This window comes from Podarcis cretensis, assembly GCF_951804945.1.
Source record: "Podarcis cretensis genome assembly, chromosome: 9".
NCBI classification, from domain to species: Eukaryota; Metazoa; Chordata; class Lepidosauria; order Squamata; family Lacertidae; genus Podarcis; species Podarcis cretensis.
The window spans coordinates 47,609,736-47,633,850 of record NC_137178.1 but is presented as its reverse complement, the minus strand read 5'-3'; the positions used below and the strand labels follow the sequence as shown (position 1 = coordinate 47,633,850).

The window sequence follows — 24,115 nt, the reverse complement described above, 5'->3', positions numbered from 1 at the left end:
TAAAATCTTATATTCATTTTTTACATGGTCTAGTCCTCATCTGAAGACTGCAAAAAACAAAACTATGCCTCTCCTGCTCACCCACCTAATATTCTTAACAGGGTCTCTTCTCCAGTCTTCAGAGAGTGGCTGGAAGTGGGGAAGCAGAATAAGGTCCTCCTTTCCTTCTACTCTGCAGTTTTAATCTGACTGCGCTCAGAAACTGCTCGCGCTAATGAAATGCTTTGTCGCAAAATGCCCCTAGAACAATGGGAGTTTCAAACGCTGACTGTACACTATGTTTCATGCTTACACTGAGAAAATATAAAACCCATTTTAAACATTAACGTGCTGATGCTGTAAATAGAAGGGAATGCAAACAGGGCTGAAGCACCAGCGTCATTTTTAACTTCCCAAATATGCTCTGTTTGATATTATCCCTGCAAATTAGTAAGTATTAAATTTGCCACAGGAGGGCTCCCTCCAGCAAACTGAGAACAACAGAAATACCTTGTTAATGAATAAAAACAATAATTTGTGCTCTTGAGGCTTAGTAATAAAGGCTCTAATGCCTCAAAAGTTGCTAGTTCAGGCTACTCTGTGGTACAGTCACACAAGTGCATATTTTGTTTAAATATCTGCACTGTATGGGATATTTCTGATGTCTCAACAAAGCCTGCACACATTTGGCTTCCACATGGCAGACCTAGTTCTTATAAACAGCACTTGAAGTGAGTAAATCTGTGCCTGGACTCTCATCACTTCAGAATACAGGCTTCCGTTCACATAGTGGCATTCTCCACTGCCCAAAAACAAAAGAGGAGAACATGTCTAACAAATAAAATCAGCATGTCAAAAGGCAAGTCTACCAGGGTTCAGTGGAGCCCAGACGTAGAATCTGAGATCTCTTCAAAGGAAGATGACAAAGCAGGACTCTTCTCCCAGCCATCTATATTTCCATAGATCCTGAGGAACCATCCGATCTAGACATCACAACTTGGGACTTCTTCTCTCACATACTCTCACCCCCTGGGCTGAAGGAGCAGAGGAGGTAGCAAGCTTCAGGAGCTTCAGAGACATCAGTAAACTGCCTAGCTAGCTGCAAGCATCTACAGTACCCCTGGTTGAGAGCCAGGAAGGGGTGGAGTCTCCAGTACATTTATATGCTTCTACTATGAGCTTATATGCTGCTTATATTCACTGCTCAAGCAACAGTTCCCTTAGAGCAGGGGTCAGCAAACTTTTTCAGCAGGGGGGGTGCGGGCCACTGTCCCTCAGACCTTGTGTGGGGCCGGACTATATTTTGAAGGGGGGGGGGATGAATGAAGTCCTATGCCCCATAAATAACTCAGAGATGCATTTTAAATAAAAGCACACATTCTACTCATGTAGAAACACGCTGATTCCCAGACCGTCCGCGGGCTGTATTTAGAAGGCGATTGGGCCGGAGCCGGGCCCCAGGCCTTAGTTTGCCTACTCATGCCTTAGAGCATCTAAATAGGGCTTCTCTTTCTCTCCCCGCACCCAACTTGAGATACAACAATATAAAAGAAGGTCATTTCTTTCTATTAATAGTCCTGGAAACATTCCATGAAAGAATGTGATAAAATGCCTTTGGCAGGGATGCCAGAATTCCCCCCTCCCCCAAGTCAAGCTTTGAAAATAACCTCCAGGGGCTTGTTAAAGCCAACTCAAAGAAGGAGCGAGCTTTACAAGCCCCCAAATTCAAATCTAAGCTGTGGAAGACCTACTCGTCTTTGCCACTAACAAATGCTTTCAACCAGGAGAGAGAGAGAGTTCTCCTTGGTGAGCATGTAACCCAGCCTCAGTGGTTCCCTGCAGGAGTTTGCAAGGCTGAACTTAGCTGGTTTTACTGACGGAGATTCCATGGGCTGTCGCTGCCTGTAATTCCCAGCAGCCAAAGCAGCCTGTTCCGCTGCCAGCTATGGGAAGGGGAGGCAAAGATGGTCTGTGGGTCATCTGTCAGGGATGGTCTTTCTGCTCCAAGTCTCCCTTTTTGTCCTTGGTGCCTCTTGCTTTTAAAATGGTATGGAACGACAGTTTGAAGAGGAGTGAGGGCTCTCAGATCCTTTCTAAATTACTCCAAAAAAAAAAGAAGAAAAGAAGAAGAAGTGCTCACTCATCTTTAGTCCATAGCCAATATTCAGCATTAGAATCATCTTCCTGCTGCATCAAAGATTTATTGGAAATGAAAGCTATGAATAAATATCGGCTCCATCGTGGCACACATTTGTCTCTCACTTGGAATCTTTTCAACCCAACACTGGAAGGCCAGTTTTCCAATACTACCACTTTTATGACAGCATATCTGGAGCACCTGAATACTTTTAAATGAAAATTCTCATCCATGTTGAGCTGGAGTTTTCAATAGGCCCTTTGATTGACAGCTGTACCTAAAAGCCATTTCCCCCTGGGTGGTATTCAACTAAGTGTTACCCAGAGCAGACCCAGTGAAATTAACCAGTCATGCACATTAATTTCAGTGAGTCTGCTCCAAGTAAAATTTAGTAGAATACGACCCCTTATGTCTCCCTAGTACTTAGCTTGAAGAGAAAATTGGTTTCTCTGTGGTGAGAGCTAGATGCTTAAAGATGTAAGAATTATGGATGTTCTTTTCCATAATTCTTGGAATAATGAGACAAAGACTAGGGGCATCTGGAAAGATAATGACTCTGTCAACAGTGATTTGATCCCAGGAAGAAAAGTGAGGGTCAAACTAGAGAGGATGCTAAAAACATCATTAGCAATTATCCTTTTTTCTCACTCCAGCAGGCTTTGGGAAGGGTCTTCCCAATTTTCCTCAGGACTACAGCTCAAAGAGTGGATGGGGAGATATTAAATTTTTCATCTCCCACCCCAGCCCCAAAGAAAATCCCCCACCCCACCCACTGGTACCATGGGGTGAGATTTTCATTGGGGATGATATGGTATAGTCCTGGTGGCAATTCTGATTAAGGTGGTAGTGGTTTCTTATACCTAACATGGTTGCTGAGGTTGCATTTAACACTCTGCTTAGTTTGATGCTTAAAAAAGGAAGGAAAATGGAACTGCCCCAAATGACCAAATAGAGGTTAGAATAAGAACAAAGGAAACAATGAGTGATATCCAACTCAGAAACGAATTGATATGAATATGACTAATGCTGGGTATCACCCAATAGCAATAGTGAATAATTTCACACACACACACACAAAAATTGAGTAACCAAGGGTAAGAAAATAAGCTCATAGAAAATAGGCATTGAGAGGAATATCGTTAATATACTTCTGCCTCTTCATCCAATTTCTCGTCAAAGAATTCAATCACAAGAACATTTCACCACCCACCTGCCTCTGGGATAGTTAGCACACGAAAGGCACCGGAGGTGAAATTACATTCTGTTATGTCATGAGGAATATCTTTTGTATGCTGCTAAAGAGCTGGATGGAATAAATATAGAAAAACTCATTAGAGATGCACTGGAAGAATACTGTCAAGGTTACCTATCCATTATTAAGAGTGACTGCCAGATTAGGCAAAAGAAATAGAATAAGAAAGAAAGAGTGCTAAAACAAGAGAAAAAGAGGGATGCTGTTATGAAAAATCACTTAACATCCCAAGTCCCTGTCTTGGGAATTTGCCAGGCAAAGATGTGCTAAGGCATTTACATGCTTTTATATGAGTGTTTCAGTAAGAAACAATATGACAGAGAAGAAAGAGTCAGAAAAAGACTAAAATAAACCATAAAAATTGTAAACAGAACTCAAATGCATCAATTGGAATTTACAAGGCTGTAAAAAAAATGACAGTAAACCATCCTCTGTTAAGTTTCTTGGGTTTTCATGGTATAACAAGAGTGACTGATTTATAGAGAATAGGAGGCTAGTTCATTCTGATTCTGAAGCTTTATATTTATTACTTGGGGTTCTCACTTCACTTCCAAACAACATTTTTAATGAGCCTCTGGTTGTTCTTGTTCTTGCTGTTTTTTTAAAACCAGTCTTATTGTATGCCATATGAAAATCCTTAATCAGGGACTACTTTGCTCTTGAATCTTATTTTAAATATCATGCTCAAACAAAATATGAAATGTAAGTACACTGATAATGTATGCCACCACCTGAACAAGAGAGAATGAGAAGAACTGGAAGAACACAATGACATGAAATGAAAAATTGAGCTGTTATGGTTATGTCATCTACTGCACTTCAGATCAACATATTTTAATGATCTTTTAAAAGTAACTCGTATGGCCTACATATCAATGTGATTCAGAGCACATTCCATAAAATAAAAAGAATATGGGTCTAACCCAGACTTATTTATAAAATAAACACACTGGCATCAATGGGAACTAAGATAGTCATGACTAAAGTCCCGTTGATTTCCAATGAGTCTCCTTTGAATATGACTCAATGCAACCCTGCTACTGTTTATCAATAGAGACATAGAAGATACAGGCGAGTTTGAAAATACTAGACATTTGCTTAGTGTAATGCTATTATCCTTAAAGGACAGCTTATGCCACTGGCAAACTCCAGCATGTTTCTAACATTGGGAAATCTTCTGGCTGCAATCTCAGGAACCAGGGCTGGTGCCAGGCTTCAGGGAGCCATCAGCAAACACACGGCATTTTGTTCGCCTTCCTCCTGCCGCCACAGTGCCACCAGCAACACCACTCCACCCCCGCTGCTAGTGGTTCCCAATTTTGAGGAATGGGGTGCAAACAAAGCTTTATGCAACAGCAAATGATCTAATCCTATGTTCTAAGCAACATGGACAGCACAGTTTCATATCGCATATCAGACAGTTATTACAGCCAGGGCTGGACCAAGACATTTCAGCAGCCGAGGTGAACCCAAAATGGTGTCCTCTACCCCACTAGAGAAGAAGGGGTGGTTGCAGTTCTACAAGAGGGACAAGGGTGGGATGAGGCCAGCAGGGCACCCTATTTGCCAAGGGGCTGCTGCAGAGGCGGCGTTGGGGACAGGCTGCTGAGGAGGAGGCAGATGCAATCAAGGCAGCAGCGGCAGCAGGCGATGCATTCCACAGAGGCCAGATCTGCTGCCCTGTGGATCCTGCCACCTGATGTGGTCGCCTCACCTTGCCTCCACCCCATATAACTCCATGTATCATGTCCACCTGAGCATGTCACCCTTTACTATATTGGCAATGCTGGCCAAGACCGATGGGAGTTGTAGCTAACAGCATCTGGAGGACACCAAGTTGGCTCTTCCCTTCTACATAAAAAAAGATCACTGCTGGATCAGACTGAAGGTTCACCTGATCCTGTTTCCTATGGTGGCCAGCCATATAATTCCAAAAACAACAACGACATATTCTGGGCATAAAGGTCACTACGCTCCCCTGCTATTTGGTCCCCCTCAATTGGCATTCAGGGGCATGTTGCCTCTGGTGAAGTTCCATTCACTTAACATGGTTAAGAGCAATTAATAGGCCTGCCCTCCATTGATTTGTCTAATAACCTTTTAAAAATCATTTAAGCCAGTGGCCATAATCACATGCTGTGCCAGCAAATTCCATAATTGGGTGAAGTGGTGGGGGGGTTTTTTTGTCCTGAATCAAAACTGTAAATCAATTTCAGCAGCCAGCCAGTTGTATTTTTGTAGTGGGGTTTTATGTGCAGTGTTTATTTTGATGCTAAAAAGGATGCTCTGTTTACTTGTTAACTGTGTTTTGTATGTTTGTCTTTTATTTAAGATGCTTTAACCTCTGTTGTAAACCACTTAAAGATCTGAATATAAGAAATACTTAAGTTCTCCAAATCAAAATAAAGTACTAGCATCAGGGGGTATGAAGAAAAATAATTTCTCTCCACTAGAAAATATTTATTCTCCCCTGTCATCTTTTTTTTAGAACTACGAAGTTCTCACAACCAACCTCTGTTTTGTTTGTTTGTTTATTCACATTTTCTCAGCTCTGTGATAACCTTTTCTGAGAAAGGGTTGTCAAGACTGCACATTGTTTAGTAGGAATTTCCTTACTTAACACATGAAATACTTGAATGGTGTATATTTTAAGACTTGAGAGCATATACAAAATGAAATAAAGCATTAAAGCATCTTCAGTAGCAGAGACCACACAACCGAGTAGCACTACATGGAAAGCCTTCATAAATAAGGAAGGTTTAAGCGAGGGTGGGAAACCTCAAGCCCAAGGATTTAATGCGGCTCTCTGGGGCTCGCAACCTCAGACCACCCTACCCAACTTCACACCCTGCTTGTGTGTCTTTGTCTGAATAGAATATGGCTGTGAACTCTTATAATGCATCTTGCTTGCCTGGATAGAGAACACCGGGAAGTCGGGGGGAGGTTGAGTGCATGTAGAAACTTCCCTACTTTGCAAAGGTAAATTCTGCAACCACAACTCCACCCACCTTTGCCTCTGGCCATGCCCATCACTGGCACATGGGCCCTGGACAATTGCTCTGAAGGGAAGGCAGTCCTCAGGCTGAAAAAGGCATCCCATTCCTGGTCTAAAGCACAGCACTGCAGATGCTTGATGGATGCCCAGACAGAGGGAATTTCACAAAATGAAAGCAGTGGTGTTGAAAGACTTGCTCTATGTGGTCGCAAAGTGGAGCACAGGCACATGTGCCTTTCTCAAAGACCACAGTAGCACTGCACTACTGGCAATGTTATCTTTAATTCCCAGTATGGAATTTGCCTATATCATAGCAATGTTCTAAGAAATGACATGTTTATTATCCACTACAGTTGCTAAGGTTTCTGTTGTGATGAATCACTGCCAACTTAGACTCCATAAGTGTACACATGAAAGTCAATGGGTTTTTATTGCCCAGTGTGCAGCACTTAACACTTACCTACAGTGAACCACATTTACCAAGAAATGGGGGTGGGGTATTGGTTTTGTTTCATTTTTGTTTTATTAGGTATTCTCATTTTGTATGTTACTGTTGTGAACCACCTTGGGATCTTTGGGTGAAGGGCAGTATACAAATTAATTAATTAATACAATTTTATTGACTAATCACCCAGTTTTGAGATATCATTTCAAGGCCCTTCCCAGTTTGGGTTGGATTTTCAGCATCCTTAATATTTTTATGTCACCCACAAATGTGTCTACCTTGCTGATCTCTCCTGACTCCACATCATTTCTGAGTAACCTGCACAGTGCTGGTTCAAATACAAGTTTTAGGGGACTGATTACCTCCCTTTACTGCAAAACCCATCTATTCACTGCTACATCTACTTCCTGTTATTTAACTAGCTACTGATGCATACCTAACTGACAATGTAATCCTATGCATGTCTACTCAGAAGTAAGCCCTGTCATGTTCAATGGGTCAGAATTCCTCATATGCTGGTATAGGATTACAGTCTTAACCAGCTGTTGATTTTATCCCAAGGCCCACTAAGTTTATTCAGGAGCCTTTTGAGATGAGAGTCTGTCAGAAACTTTTATACCATCAAAGCCTACCAATTCACTCCTAGATTCATGCTTGTCTACACTCTCAAAGGTCACCAAAAGGCTGATTAGTCATGGTAGGCATTATGCAGGAGCCATGCTCATTCTTCCAGAGCAAAGCAAAAGAATATAGGAAGCTGCCAGAGGTGACTCAGCAGGTACAGCTGCTTTGCATCTTTTCACTATGCAGGCTTCCCTGCCACCTCATCCTCACCTTCCTAGTAAGCAACAGTGACCTATCTACAGGGAAACTAGCGCAGCAGCTCTACCCCACCTGGAGATCAAGTGAGGCCATGGGTCCAACCACCACATTTACTAGCAGCAGTTCTCTAGTATTCCAGACAATGTAGTGCTCCCAACCCAACCTGGAGATGTCAGGGATTGAACTCAAAGCATTGAGCTATCCCCCCAAGACAGAAGCTACATTAATAGGCTTCTAGTTTCTTGGCTCTCCTTAGACCCTTGATAAAAAAACAACCTAGAGCTATGCTGGCTATTTTCCAGCCCTCTGCTTAGGATGCCAATGCTGTCGATCAATGATTTCACATTTGAGCTCTTTAAGAATTCTTGGGTGGATACTATTCCCACCTGGACACTGGTTAGCCTTTAATTTGTCAGTTAGCCCTAGGATGTCGTGTCTTGTCACTTCTATTTGCCCTAGCTCTTCAGATGCCTTCTGGGCATTGTTCAGACATGGGGATCTGTCCAGCATTTCTCTCTAGTTTCACTACTCTCCTTCAGCTATCCTTGCACACCTTTGTTGTCTCATGGATCCTCAGAGGCTGGTTTCCTGTCTCTGATTATTTAAAGAACAGATCTGCCAGTGATTGTGATGCATTTTGACACTAGCTACTGCTATTTTTGCCAGTCAATGGCTCAATCAGCCACCTATCATTTCCCATGTATATTTCATGCAGCGGAAGGAATACAGTATATACCAATTACAAACGAACCTAAATAAAAAACAACAACCACTGAGAGTACACAATCCCAGTTCCTTTCAGGTGGGAATGCTATGTGAGTCCATGCAGCCTAGACCATGAACCTTTCAAGTTTCACTGTTTTTTCTGCACAGATGCACCTCTACTCAGAAGTAAATTCCAGTGGATTCAACAGATCTCACTCCCAAGTAAGTGGATATAGGATTGCAGCCCTAACAAACTATGGTATGTGTACTGTACAAACTTTAAACAAAAACAATTTGAAGACCTCTGTGTATTAAAAAGCATTCACAAATAGAAAATATTTATAAAGTTTTCAGTCAATGTGTCAAGAAGGCACACTAGGGTGTAATATGCAGATGACTGATGGCTCTACAGAACTACATTGTCTTTAATAGCATTAAATAGTGTGTGTGTGGGGGGGGGTTAACCCTAGAGCAAGCAGTGCCAATGTATAACGGACACTTGTTTTGGCCCTCAGAACAAGTGACTCCCAATCCAACCACTCCAGGGATATTATTGATCTTAAATAGCAATCACGCTCATAAAAATAACTGAAATGTGGTATACTTTTTCTTCTAGTGAGAGACCCATCTGAAATATCAAAAGTACATTCCTTTAATCAAGCTGGCAAAAAAGGTCTGTTTTGCTGCACTCAGACTCAGGTCCATTCAGATTAGAACTTGATCAAATGAATTTAAATGTGAAAGCCAGACAGCTTCTTAGTACAATACAAGTATAATGGGAGGTGGAGAAACTATTGGCAGAAATGTTGGCACCACTTCTTGAAGCACATATTCCTGAGATTGAACTATAAATGATGCCATGCAAATTTCTAGTCTTAGAACCCAAGTTTATTGCACCCTGCTTCTTGGGAGAAGGGCAATGACAGGCCTAGACAGCATCTTGAGAAGTAGAGACATCACCTTGCCAACAAAGGTCCGTATAGTTAAAGCTATGGTTTTCCCAGTAGTGATGTATGGAAGTGAGAGCTGGACCATAAAGAAGGCTGATCGCCGAAGAATTGATGCTTTTGAATTATGGTGCTGGAGGAGACTCTTGAGAGTCCCATGGACTGCAAGAAGATCAAACCTCTCCATTCTGAAGGAAATCAGCCCTGAGTGCTCACTGGAAGGACAGATTGTGAAGCTGAGGCTCCAGTACTTTGGCCACCTCATGAGAAGAGAAGACTCCCTGGAGAAGACCCTGATGTTGGGAAAGATGGAGGGCACAAGGAGAAGGGGGCGACAGAGGACGAGATGGTTGGATAGTGTTTTCGAGGTTACCAGCATGAGTCTGACCAAGCTGCAGGGGGCAGTGGAGGACAGGAGTGTCTGGCGTTCTCTGGTCCATGGGGTCACGAAGAGTCGGACACGACTAAACGACTAAACAACAACAACAACAATTTCTTGCACATCTGGCTGAAAAGCAGGAGATGTAGAACTAATAATTAACACAGGAAAGCACATCTCTTGCACACAAAATGCACACTACCAAGCATCAACTTGCTATTCTGTTCCCTCTTATTACAATAAATACATTTCATTTGCACACTTATTCAAAACCTGAATCACAGGCCTCTATAGAGACTATTTTGTGTGATGTGAAGGCCCGCTCAAAACATTTTGTTAAAAGTCTTGTTTTACTAATGGGAAGGTAATATTGCTTCTCCACCACAGCCAAGAACAGAGTTACTCAAGCAGGGTGATTTCTAAAGACCTTATTAGTGCTAATTTCACCCTACATGTTCCAGCAAGTGATCTCCTAGAACTCCAGAGCTCATCTCCTTATTGTCCATGCATTGATTTTTAAGAGGGAAGTTTTTATTGCTTGTTGTTGTTTTGCTCTTCATCTGCTGCTCCAATTCTGAGCCCACTTTTCCATATGTACTCTTTAGTATGCCCCATTGAGCTTGATGAGGCTCAACTTCTGATCAAACACACTTAGGGTTGTGGCACAACTCTTCCTTCCACTCAAGGTAATGTGTTAAGCCGCAATTCTGTGCACACTTAGCAAGGGGTAAGCTCCATGGACCATAGCAGGACTTACTTCTGCGTAAACAGGGCTAGGATTGGGCTGACGGTTAACTAGAACACAAAAGTGGGCATCAGTCATTCAGATGTGCATTTCTCACCTCAAAATCCCTTCAAACAGCTGCTTAAAAAGCAGTTATACTTTTTTTAAAAAAGTCATTTATAGTTTAATATGGTTAAACACACTGAGCCTTAGAAAAATAGTATGCTCTGTAGCAGCAATACTAGGCATACTTACCAGGGAGTAAGCCCTACTGAACAGACAGAGTTGCTTCCAAGTAAGCATGAGGATTGTGCTGTGAAAGTCTGCTAAACCTTACAATCATTTTATGAAGGAGCAGTCTTCTAAAAAAGAGTGATGCTTTATAAGTGTAAAGCTCTGCCTTGTTTCAGAGAACTTCATAGCCTAACATATAGAAACTGTGTACAGCAAATGTCAACAGCAGGCTATCAATCAACAATTGAATGTGCATTAGTGTGTCTTCCATTGATCAAACTAATTTATAAACATTCACTCTGTTGAAAAGATATAATACACTTTGATTGATGGCCCTTGAAATTAAGGACGTTAAAGTAACAGTTAATATATATTGCTGTTGGCCAATGCATTATAAGTGATAAACAAGCTACAGCATATATTTCTATTTTATTTCATGCATCTCTCACCCTTATGCATGTGTGAAATGTTTGAAATCTATATGGAACAATTTGCAGTTAGGCCCACAGCAATATTTGCAAGTGAAATATAGCCTTTCCTAATTTATCAGCAGCAATGATTTAAAGTTTTGCATTAAAGCAACTCTCTCAAAGGCACTTAATTTAATGCAAGTCTTATTTTGGTTTATGAGCCATACATAAACTTAATGAGTTGAAAATTATGACAAAAAATATAGGTTAGATTAATTGCGGTTAATCTCAGATGACGAAGACTATAAACTAGAGATACTTAGGAGCACATTATGACATCAAGCAGATAGAACAGTCCACGAACAGAGAGTATGTGTGCATACTTTTGTCTATAGAGTCTGACTACTAGAACAACATTTGGTGAAAGAAGGAACCTGGACACTTTGAACTGTTAGTGGAACGGTAGGAAACTGGGGGGGGGGTGAGGTGGGGAGAGAAACAGGTTCTAGCAGGAAGAGGACTGCACTGATCAAATAGGATGCTAAGTTTGCCTGCAAGACAAATTGTGAACTTTACTAGATGGCCTTTTGCAAGTCCCCAGAAGGCTAATCTCTCAGCTTAATCTATTCATTGGATTGTTTGAAAGATAAGAACCATAAGACATTTTGTTCAATGAAAAATGAAATTAGTGCTGATGATCATCATGTGACCATACTGAGGCATGCATACCTATTTCTAAAACCATATCATGGCATATTTTTTTTCATTCCACATTAAACTGCTTAGGCACAACTGCCTTCTAGACCTTTCAATTGACAGCAAAATTCTGATCAGGAGAAAACTTCTTATGCACACACCTAGGCACACCCATGCCCAAACTTTGTGGATCAAATTTAGCCTCACTACAGACCATGGGCTATGATCACTGCTGGGGAAGGGGAAGTGGGCTTCAGTTTCATCTCTCACACCCAGGCTAGAGTCAATTACTGTTCTTGGAAATCCAACAAATTAGCCTCTCCTAACTTTCTCCCTTCACAATACAGTTGTCCTTCTTCCGGAAAACCTTAGTACTAAAACCTTAGTACTCTTCCTCATTGGGTCTTTAGATTGTGTTCAGCATTCACGGAGGAAGAGCCTCAAGTTAAAAGGATGCATCACAATTAAGAGCCATTCAGCTTTTTATGGCGACTAAACAGATGCTTTAACTCTCCACTTAACACACACACACACAGACAGACACACACAAACTCTCTATGCTCCGGGCTGCTCTGGGTCTTTTGCTTTCTGCTTACCTGCTGCTCTCCCAGCATGGTGGATTTCACCAGGTGTCTTTCCCTGTACAGAGACCAGAGTCCGATGTTGGGCAGGAAAATCAGAGTCACCACGAACAACAACGTCATTTGCAGAAATCTTTTCTGTTTCCTCTTCATGGCCAGTGGCAACGGATGCCAGAGAAGAAATGAGGTGATGGGTATCCTTCTCTCCGCTTTTTCCTTCCGTGGTCCAGAGCTCCCTTTGGCTTCCCTCTTGCGCTCCTCAGTCTCACCGATTCACCCCCAAACAGTGAGCAGAAACTTCAACTCTGCCTCCAGCTTGGTCACCCCTTCACGGGGGGAGTCTGTAATCTAAGGATCCAAGGAAAAGACAAGGAGTTACTCCTGCTATTCTCTGACACAGCCAATCAGCCACAGCCCTGCCCCATCGCCCCGAAAAGATCCTAAAAGCCTATGGATCGGTTCCTTTCCCTTACTCCCCCCCAACCAATAGAATCGATACGATTGACTGTAGAGCTGCCGCTGCCGAAGCCCAGAAGTTACAGAGAGCAATTGGGGTGGGGAAGCAGGGAGGGGAGTTGAGTCACCCAACTCGGGGGTGACCCATTCTTCCATCGCCAGTGGCAGAATTTAAGGAGACGAGGCGGGGGAGGAGCACTTGGCAAGATCTTCTTTCCTGCCAGAGCAGAGATTTCTCCCCGAGTGGCAAGGGGCTCCCGGAAACCGGTTCGCGGCGCGCGCGCCTTTCCCACCAATGAAATGGGTCACAAGGTGCAGCCTTACCTGAGACCTCGCACAACGGGGACTCGCAGTTGGAAAAGACATCTTCCAACTCCCTTGCTCTCTCACACACACCATCCCTCCTCCGGAAAGACCAGCCCCTCTTTTCTTCTTCCCTCCCCAGCAACCTCGCTGGCAGAAGGGAAAGCGCTTCGGCAGACTCCAGTTGGCATGACTTCACACACACACACACACACACACACACACACACACCCTCAGACGGTCTGGCTCGGAGACTTTCCCTCCCCATCCATTCCTAAGCAGGGCTAATGGGGTGTGCAGACTATTGCTGAGTGAGGAGTGTGTATGTGTGAGCGTGTGTGTGTGTGTGTGTGAGTGAGAGAGAGAGAGAAGCAAGAGAAGCGTCCAGGGCAAAATCAAAACAAATCACACCATTGCACTCATCAGGTTACCATTCTTCAGCATTGGAACATTTTAAAATCACCGTCTTGAAGCTGGGAGACGAGGCGACCACAACGCGCCCGGCTGATGCGGCAGCCCCCCCCCCCCAATCCAAGGCGATGTGGAAAAGTGGGCGGGAGGTGGGCAAGAAAGACCCCCTCCCCACCGACTTCTGCCCCCTCCGCTACTGGCCCAGCCGCCTCTTCCCCTCGCCTTCCATCCGACAAAATCCTGGCGGGCGGCTGGCACGTGCGGGAGATCCGAATTCGCGGAATTGGGGCTTGGGCTGGCGGGTGGCGAGGGTGGCCAGCCCGCCCGCCCGCCCGCCCTTCCGAGCCTCCCTCCCTGGAGAGCCGGCGCGCCCCGCAGCAGCCGCCGCCGCCGCCGCCTCTCACCTGATCCGCCCGTCCAGAGCTGCCCAGCCCCGAGCAGGAGCAGCCGCGGCTGAGCAGGAGCAGCGCTTTCCTGCGGGGCTGCTGGTCTCCTCCTCCGCCTCCTTCTTCGTCTCCTCTTGTTCCTTCATGATCAGTTGGGCGCTGGCGGCAGCGGCAGCAGCAGCAAGCTGGCTTCTCCGACAAGGCGCGCAGAAAGGGGAGGGGGCGGAGGAAGAGGCGACGGCGGCGGAGCCCGTTGCCGGCGGAGAGGCAGGGCGGCTTCCTGCGCGGAGTCTCCCCGGCGGCCGCGACGCCCAGTCGCCCGCGCTCAGCCGCGCGCTCTCTCCCGCCGCCGCCGCCGCCGGGGGAACGGGGAGTTCTCCGCCCGAGGGGGGCCTGGTGGTGCGTCATGGCCCCGGGCAAGTGGGCGCTGAGCGAGGTGAAGCCGACGGAGGCGACGCGACCCAGAGAGGCCGGCTCCGAGGGGACCATGCGCAGCTGAAGAGTACCCCAAACAAAAGTTGGGCTAGGAGGCCAGCGAGGACCCGGCCGAAGCTCCGTCTCTTTTCCCGAAGAAAGAGGCTTCCGCCGGCCGCTCAGAATCACTGGGGCGAGGGCCTAGTTTCAGGTGAGGGTGGTAAGCGGCTTAAGCCTGTGCCTGGACTGTACCACTTAAGGCGAGGGGTTGACATGCTAGAATTGTCCACGCCAGATACAAAGAAGCCAAGAAGGAGGATATCTTTCAAAGCCAGTCTGGTGTATTGGTTTTCTTTGCTGGGCCAGGAGCAGGGAGGTCTGGGTTCCAATCCACCTTTCTGGGTGACCTTGGCGTGGTTTCTCAGCGTGCTCTACCTTGCAGGATTGTTGGGGGCAATGAAATGGGCATGAGTGATGGGTGGGTGCCAACCAGAGCACCTGGCAGGAAGGATGAGCTCCAAATATAGAAAAATTTCTGCCCCTATGTATGTTCCCAAATGGGAAGAATTCCATCATGTAAACCGCCACCTGCGGTCTCAAAAGTGGCACAGTCCAAGATACAGCTCCTGAGCTGCAGTCTGTATGGCAGTGTAATTATTGGCTTTACTAAAGAGTTGAGGCGAAAGGGGATGGGGGCAACAGAAGAAATGCAGCCGCTAGTGTGTTTGGCACTGCTCCAACTCCAGTTGCATTTGGGTCTTTGCACAGTGCCCTTCTAATGGCAGAAAATGGAACATGGACAAATACAGTTGCTATCCCATTCAAAAATCACATCTGTAGAAAAGCAGACCAGTAATGAATCAAGTTTTTCGGGGAGGTTATGGAATATTCTAAGAGGTTAGACATGTATGTCGGGAAAATTTGGGTATGGTGGTTGGATTCCTGGACTGCAAGGTTGGACTTCAAAAGCCACTATGGATCTGGGAACAGATTGTAGTCACCATGGGGAAGCTGCTGCAGATGGTTTGCCTGTGGGGAGCAATTCTTGTCTTGGTAGTCATATTTGCAAGATCTCATTCGCTTCACCACTAGTAATATTTGCAAGATCTGACTCCCATCATATTTGCATGTCGTAGTAAACCATAATGCCCTCTCATTCCACACCTTCTGCCTTGTAGCCAAATACAACAGCCACAAGCTTTGGCTTACCATAACATGTGAACTTGTTTCTTCCAAACAAACCACAACTGGTAACACAATTGCAATCCAAAAATAAACACTACTCCTTCACTATTTCCTGTGGCATGTAAACACAATCAAAGTGAGCGTCCGTGCTTTCATCTATCCAGTGGTTATGAAGGAATAGAGACTCGTGATTTATCCCTTTCACAACTTATCCTCACAACAACTATGAGAAATAAGGTCCACTGTGCATTATCTTAACAGCATGTTCATGACCCCCAGACATAGAGGAATTGGAAGGAAGCTCTTCAGAGATGAAATGGACATAACAATGACTACTCATGTGTAACACTTCAAGAGTGAAATTAACATGGATCTTTGTTGCACCTGGAACTACCCTGCACCTCTGGGATCACCATCCCATTTAACAAATCTTTTCCTCAATGAAGAATGCTTGTGTGCTTTTGAGTTCTGTAGTGCTGGTGAGTTTTCCATGTGTTTTCCTTAAGTACATATGTTGTGTTTGGCAATGATTACAGTTGGTAGCAATTAGATCTCTACTGTACTTTCTGATTCCTACTACCAAGTTCCCTGTACAAAAACTCATTCTTTCAGGATTATGTTGAAATGTACCTTAAAGTTGGTCAGAAACATGAGAGATTACACGGACTGAAGGAGCAAACACACAAAAAACACACACAAAATGTACAGGTACAGTACATGAAATCTTTTTTCAAATTAGCTGAAGAATGTAAAATACATTCCTGCCATAGTAGAATAACTTAATGCAGAAGCCCCATGTGTCTTTTTAGCTGCTATTAAGGTGTCTTTATGGGAGCCTTATGTCTTCTGTGATGGTGGCATATGCCATGTTGAATCAGCATACCATGTGGCTATTTCTGTTGTTTTGTTTCCTTTTCTCTTTCCTTGTATAAAGCAATGTGTATAAGAATGTAGAGCAAGCCTTCTCCATCCTGCAAATGAAAATATCTCTGTTGTCAATCCTCCGCAACACTATCCCCATTTAAAAAGATAATGGAACAATGATAGAACAAAATCAATTATGTTACTTGAACTGTGCAGAATGAATTTAGCAAATTCCTGCCTAAAGGACATCTGAAAGAAGCCGGGTCGGGGGAGGGGGGTACTGATCATGACACTGGTTGTAGATCCTCTGATTTACACATATCACCAAATATGCTGCAGTCAAGGGGAAGGCTGAGTTGTAGAGCACATGCTTTGAATGCAGAAGTTCCTCAATTCAGTCACCAACGTCTCTAGCTAGAGCTGTCCACAGAGAGCTTCTCTAGAATGGACCCATGATCTGACTTCACACAAGCAGTTTCCCATGCTACCTGCTTCCTTACACTGAAAGTAACTGAAGTTTCTCTCTACTGGAAAAGATGTAGGCTGTGTAAACACCATACATTTAAAGTGTGTGTGTGTGTGTGTGTGTGTGTGTGTGTGTGCGCGCGCACACACACACACACACACACACCCAATCCAAAGGGTGTTTCGAAATGCAGCTCTGTGAAGGGCAGAGCTGTCAACTTTCAGATTTGAAAATAAGGGATCAGCAGCCTCAAAAATAAGGGATCAGCAGCCTCACCAGTCCTGGGGACAGTCTACAGGATATCTAACAATCCGGGATAGCAGTGGGAAGCAGCGGGAAATGGCGCTGGAATAAGGGAATTTCCTGCAAAAAAAGGAAGGTTGACAGCTATGGTGTAGGGTAGACTAAACTTTCTGGAATTATTTTTTTGGAGGCGTGGGGGGTATGCTTTAAATGAATTGTGTGTGTGCAGCCTAAAACCAAAATGGTGTCTTCATTCTTGGATGTCAATGAACGGAATAGCAAGTTTGTATGTATGTATTAATTACACACTTTTATACTGTGTGACTGGACCCAGATGGACTTCATTTCAATACAGACACATTTCTCCTCTGTGGCAAAAATCTGATGTTAACAGCTTTCCAGCTAGGAGAGAAAGCAGCAAGCATATGCTAAGGTCCTGAGACAACACGCAGGAAGCTTTTGATCCTGTTAATCAGTACGGAGCATTCAGGTTTAGTCAGTGTGAGTCATTTTGATCAACATGGGCCTCTCGTGCCTTTCATGTGAAGGGAACTATCCGTCACCAATCCTAGTCTGTTTGTTATGTCATTATGGAACAAATACAGAATAAACTGTTGGGGACTTTGCAGCTACGTAGTGGAATGTTATGTCACCATATTTGTGGTTCTGCTGTCTGATATTGATAATAATTACTTCAATAATGGCTTTATAAAAGTTATGGAAAATACTGATTTAAAAAAATATATATACCGTATTTTTCGCTCTATAAGATGCACCAGACCACAAGACTGGAAGGAGGAAAACAAGAAAAAAAATATTCTGAATCTTAGAAGCCAGAACAGCAAGAGGGATTGCTGCACAGTGAAAACAGCAATCCCTCTTGCTGTTCTGGCTTCTGGGATAGCTGCGCAGCCTGCATTCGCTCCATAAGACGCACACACATTTCCCCTTACTTTTTAGGAGGGAAAAAGTGAGTCTTATAGAGCAAAAAATACGGTAAATGACATTCAACAAGTCAGTTCTCCCTACTATGTCCCAGGTTTATGAGGTATAATGATAGTTTACTCTACAAGAGTCTTAATCATTACTGGGTTGAACAACGAGTGATGGGTAGCTGCTGTTCAAAGTGGTTGCCTAGACAACGTGCAAATATACAAGTTAGGCTTTGGGCAATTACTAAACTATTCATGATTTTCAAAAGAGAATCAACTGAAATAATACTAAAGTAGCAAAATATAAACAGAGTAATAAAAGCTATTCTGTGACAGTGTTAATAGAAAAGGAATTACCTTGATGAATTGGACAAAGGGACAGTGTGGTCCTATTCGCCAGTCTGGTTGACTTAGAGTGCATTCCTATCATCCCTGACTACTGAAATTACTGGCTGGGGTTGTTCCAGTCATCTGCAGAAAACAAGGTTGGGGAAGGTTGTGCTAGTCCAACACTTTGCAGCAGATGCCTCTGAATCAAGGGGGGCTAACCTATGGCCCTCCAAATACTGGACTGTAACTCTCATCAACCTGTAATTTGCAACTTACTCTCTTTTTATCCAGCACCTAAACTCATAGAACATTCCTCAGTATCTTCCTGGGCTCACAGATCATTCCCCCTGTGTGTCATTTACCCTCTACCACAGGGAAAGCGTTCAACGAAGGTATGAAGCAAGGCTGTCAAGAACGTGCTCCCCAAACCCAGGATCCCATCCTTGGTGACTCAGCAGTTGCCAAATACACAGGGTCCAACACCTACATGGGACTCTGCTGCTGCTCCCTCTGTCTAACCAGCCTGGGTGAGGAGACCTCCAGACCTTACCAAACACCACTAAGAGTCCGGAGGAAGAAAAAAAAAAGGGGGGGGGAGATCATGTTTCTTGAGCTGGTAGCTAACAAAATTGTACAGGGCCAGTAACCAGGAAGCAAGAACTGGATTCAGTACCGAGGTTTTACCCAGGAAGACGTAGACTGAATTATAAAGGAAACAGATTTATTGAGCAAGTAAAAAATAACAAAGAGAACCCAAATACAAATAAGCAACACCATTTAAAAATTGCAATTGAATAATACAACTGGGAGTTATAAACTAGAATAAATCAGCAAAGCTAACCTATCCAAGCTGTAATGCCCAACCACCCACAAACAAAACATTGAACACAGAAGAGGTAAACTCAAGATGTTACAGAGATATCACACACCATGTGGTTGTAGGAGGATGTGTCTGAAAACTGGGAATAAGGCTAGCTTTATACTAGAAAGCATAGCAACCAGGATTGGTGGCTATTAACCAACGGAATATTACTTGGGTGGAATCTTCTAGTCAGTGCCTTGGCTCATGTATCCTCATGTGCAGTTAGCAGCCCTCATTCCTGACCGTGGAGCATGGGCAGCTTAGAACACACAGGTGCCTCAGCTCCACAAGCTTGTTCCAATCCAGGAGAAATAGTCTGAGGTTCTGTACCACTGATCTACCATACAGCATATGATGAAGCTACAAATAAGCTGTGGTTTACTTAACATGCACAAGAAATCCCTTGGCTAGAAGAAAAAAGGTGAAAGGTTCCCTATGCATGAATGTAACCAGGTCTTTTGTCTATTTACTAAGCATGTTTGACAACCAAGGTTATGTGAGGGACTGCCTTGCCCTGTGTGTCCCTGCCCAGTAATTGCATTTCTCTGTTGGAGTGTTGTTAAGAGTCCCATATGTCCCAGAAGTACTGTATGCCTGACATCAACTAGAAGCTGGGCTTTTAGTGTTACAGCTCCCAACTCTGTGGAATCAGCTTCCTATCAAAGAGTGACTCTGCCATTTTATATTGCATAGTACAGTGGTACCTCGGGTTAAGTACTTAATTCGTTCCGGAGGTCCGTTCTTAACCTGAAACTGTTCTTAACCTGAAGCACCACTTTAGCTAATGGGGCCTCCTGCTGCTGCCGTGCCGCCGCAGCACGATTTCTGTTCTCATCCTGAAGCAAAGTTCTTAACCTGAAGCACTATTTCTGTGTTAGCAGAGTCTGTAACCTGAAGCGTATGTAACCCGAGGTTCTACTGTATATGGAATCTTGCAGTTGTGTGTTGTCAAGGCTGTCATGTATGCATACTTAATTGTTGCTACACGTGTTGTTCCTTTCATATTTGCATTGTACATCAGTTTGGAAACATTTGTTGTGAAGTGCTTTGTGAATACTTTTAACGAGTAAGTGCAGTGTGTATAACTCAGCGGTCACCTGTAATGAAGCCTTGATGCCCTCTTCTCCTTTGCATCTGTAGGAATGGGTGTGTTGAAGCAGAGGAGAGTGAAGGGGAATCATCATCCTGCCCCTACTAGAATGTTTTCCCTGAAAACTGGCCACAGGTTCCTCCTTCCTAATGAAGAAAAAGAGAAGGGTAGCGAGACAAATGGAGAAACAGAGAGGAAGTAGGTAGCAGGAAAAGAAAGGTAAGGCTAGCCAGAAATGGAGTTCAAGGGAGGGAAATTGGGGGCCTTAAGAATTCAAACCAGATGTTTATGGTAGTATCACACCTATTTGGTACTTTTCATTATTGGACTGCCAGTTTTAGAAGCTCTTCTGTGTCTTCTTGATGTATTCAAGTGTTGGAGAGTGACATGCTTTGCTATCATAGCAGATCTCATTATCTATACTGAGACTCATTTCTGCGCACTCACAATATATATGTTGTACTTAATATTCTCTGGTAAGATTTCACAGCTAGTTCTCTCTCTCTCTCTCTCTCTCTGTGTGTGTGTGTGTGTGTGTGTGTGTGTATGTGTGTGTGTGTGTGATTAAAAAAACATTTTAGGTAACCTGCAATTGTTCATTATTTATCTGATCTTGAATATGATGCTTTATTCTTGGTTTACATCCAAGTGCCGTTATTTCTTTTTCCACCATCTGTAGAGGTGGTGAAAAGAGTGGTGTGACGTATAAGGTGTGGAATCTAACAGCAAAGTAGTTGTGCAAAAGGCAGTGTGGATTGTGAACACAGTTGCCATAGAAAACAAGCTTTCCTGACATCCAGATACCATTCCTCTCATCACACAACTCCTTGCAACTGGTTCCACACAGAGGTTGTCACTCTTGCTGAATACACAATGGCAATCATGCTTGTTCCACAATACAAGGGTGTTTCATCTATCAGGAGAAATCTCTTATTGAATTAGTGAATTTATATCTTCTACCTTAAAAAAGAAATCTAGTTCTATGCTTATTCTGTGCTTTTTCAACCATTCTTTATGGTCTTAGAATTTATTTTCTAAGAAGAGGGAAAATTTTGACAAAAATTTCCATGGGTGGGGTGCAGGGTTTTGTTGTTGTTTTGTTGCTGTGCCCTACTTTTGAATTTTTTGGAAAGTGTCTTTTCTTACATTTGACAAATAATCTGTCGTCGAGTGATCTGCATTCTGCAGTCTTCCCAGCTGCCTTCCCTTCCTGAAAACCCCCATGATGTCCTTGGCCGGGTTTTCTTGTAAACGTTGAAAGCCAGGTAGGATGTCTGCAGTGCTTCAGTTGGCTGCTCACTCTCTTACTTTTAAAAGAAATCAGTGTGTATTATTCCATTTCCCTGTCTGTGGCTTCGCTATTGTGAAGAAACACCCTGTAAGCATAAATGAAGGAAATCATCTGAAGGGCAGCAGATGGTAATACTGTACCATTTTCAGATTTATCACTGTTCAGGAATAACCTCTCCTCCCTGTAACAATTTCACTAAAATTCAAAAGTGTTGCCTTTGTGGAGTGGGGGGGGGGTCAAGGATAAATGATGGAAGAATGAAAAAACCAACGAACAGTTTGACCTCGCTAAAAGCTTTACAGACACTAATGGCTGGACAGACTGATGCCTAGTTACCTGCTGGAATGAGATGTTCTCCCTTTCAGCCTTTTCTCTTTCTCTTTCTGAATTTCTCCGTCGTACCCAGTGTTCAGATACTTAACCTCTACCTTCCTTGCGCTGCTTCATGTCCTTAATTGTATTAAAAGCCCACAGGCAGGGGCTTGTTATTACTTTTAATTATTGTACAATAATAGCACCTGGTAGATGTTAGGTGTTGTGTTACTTACTGCAAAGAAGTCGAGGAACTGTGAGCTTTGCGTCCAGATTGCAGCACTGTGGGTACTTGTGTTTGTTACTATGTATGTTTTCAGAGATCTTGGGTTGCTGTGTAGGTTGTGGAACCAATTAGATGAAAATACGTGGAAGGCATTCTGGTGAATAAATGGAAAACAAGATGCTTGAAACAGTTGCACCTTCAGAGGTGAACAAAGCTGGACCTAGCTGTCAGGAACAGCAGTAGAAAAGGCAAAAAAATAATAATAAAAAAAATGCTGGCTTTTAGGGAAAGAGTGGATTCCTGCCCCCCTTTAAAATATTACTTCTGTGGTTGAATGTTGGACGTTTGTAACTAAATAAACAATTTCTTGCAGGCAAGAGTTCATACGAAGGAGCCATAAGTCAGTGGTAGAGCACATGCTTTTCAAGCAGAAGGTCCCAGGTTTAACCTCCAAGTATGGCCAAGAGAGGGACACGGGTGGCGCTGTGGGTTAAATCACAGAGCCTAGGTCTTGCCGATCAGAAGGTCAGCGGTTTGAATCCCCGCAATGGGGTGAACTCCCGTTGCTCGGTCCCTGCTCCTGCCAACCTAGCAGTTCAAAAGCACGTCAAAGTGCAAGTAGATAAATGGGTACCACTCCAGTGGGAAGGTAAAGGGCATTTCCGTGTGCTGCTCTGGTTTTCCAGAAGCTGCTTAGTCATGCTGGCCACATGACCCGGAAGTTGTACGCCGGCTCCCTCGGCCAATAAAGCGAGATGAGCGCTGCAATCCCAGAGTTGGCCACGACTTGACCTAATGGTCAGGGGTCCCTTTACCTTTACCTTTATGGCCAAGAGAGATCCCTGTCTTTACCGCCTGTTCCTGGGTGATCAGGAAACAGAATGCAGAGTGTGATAGAAGCAGGCTGGATTCTCAATAGTTGCAGGTATAATGATAATGATAATGATAATGATTGTTATTATGATGACCATTCTTAGTATGATTATTTATACCCCTCCCATTTCTGAAGGAAGAGAACAAATTTAGTTCCACACCCAGTTGTGACCTTAAGCACATCCCTTTACTTTGCCTGAAATATAAGCAGGTAAGTGGTAGCCATTCACTCGTGGGACACTCTTAGGTGCTTGGTGCAAAGTTTCCACTCCACCTGTAAAACTAGGTGGTCTTTTCTGCCCATAATCCTGCAGGTAGCCCAAGGATTCTTGAAGGGCATGAATATCCACTGTACCTCCAGAGGCCTTTGCAATATACAAGCCCTCCCTCCACACAAACGTGTAATGATGATAGGCATTTTGCCACTAAATAATAAATTATGATGACATGTGAGGGCGGCATGTGTTTGGGGATAGTGTTGAAGATGTCTCATCTGAAGCTTCGTCTGTCTTGTTGGAAAACAGATGCCAAGAGATGCCAAGTGTGAAACGCACTGTGGATAAATGCTTGTGACAAATGATTATAGATGCTGAAAGCTGCTTTCTGAAAAGATGCTGGTAAAAATTATTTGAATGAATTAAGTTACATTCTGGAAAGTACAATCAATCTCTCCATCATGATAAGTCCACAATGTGCTCAAACAGGGGCAGGGGGTGTTATCTAAAAATTAGAGGTGTCCTTTGGACAAATAGAAGTAAGAAGTCTGCTCTTCAGACCACAACTTCATTTAAATTCTTAAGTACCTGTATGTATGTAGGCATGTATGTATGTTTGTTCTTCATCTAATCTGGGTCTTCAGATTAAGACAGCAAAAACATATTCATTTTCAAATGACATTTATAGCCCTTTGATCAGGGGTCAGCAAACGTCTTCAGCAGGGGGCCGGTCCAATGTCCCTCAGACCTTGTGGGGGGCTGGACTATATTTTTTTGGGGGAAATGAACGAATTCCTATGCCCCACAAATAACCAAGATGCATTTGAAATAAAAGCAGACATTCTACTCATGTAAAAACACCAGGCAGGCCCCACAAATAACCCAGAGATGCATTTTAAATAAAAAGACACATTTTACTTATGTAAAAACATGCTGATTCCCAGACCATC

The 24,115-nt window shown here is 43.7% G+C and overlaps 1 protein-coding gene across 4 annotated transcripts in view; it reads right to left on the bottom strand.

Annotated features, from left to right (window-relative positions):
• GALNTL6 (polypeptide N-acetylgalactosaminyltransferase like 6) overlaps positions 1-14,163 on the bottom strand; it is a 459,868-nt gene extending 445,705 nt beyond the window's left edge. The window contains exons 1-2 of one of the 4 annotated variants that reach the window (XM_079991400.1): positions 13,881-14,163; positions 12,322-12,654 (exon numbers count right to left, since the gene is read on the bottom strand). In XM_079991400.1, coding sequence (XP_079847526.1) covers positions 12,322-12,459 — 138 coding nt within the window. In that variant the 5' untranslated portion in view covers positions 12,460-12,654; positions 13,881-14,163. Of the gene's footprint in view, positions 1-12,321; positions 12,655-13,086; positions 13,275-13,476; positions 13,587-13,880 lie in introns of those variants that run through there. The other 3 variants (XM_079991402.1, XM_079991403.1, XM_079991401.1) reach the window with 3 other exon arrangements.
• Positions 14,164-24,115: the final 9,952 nt, after the last annotated feature.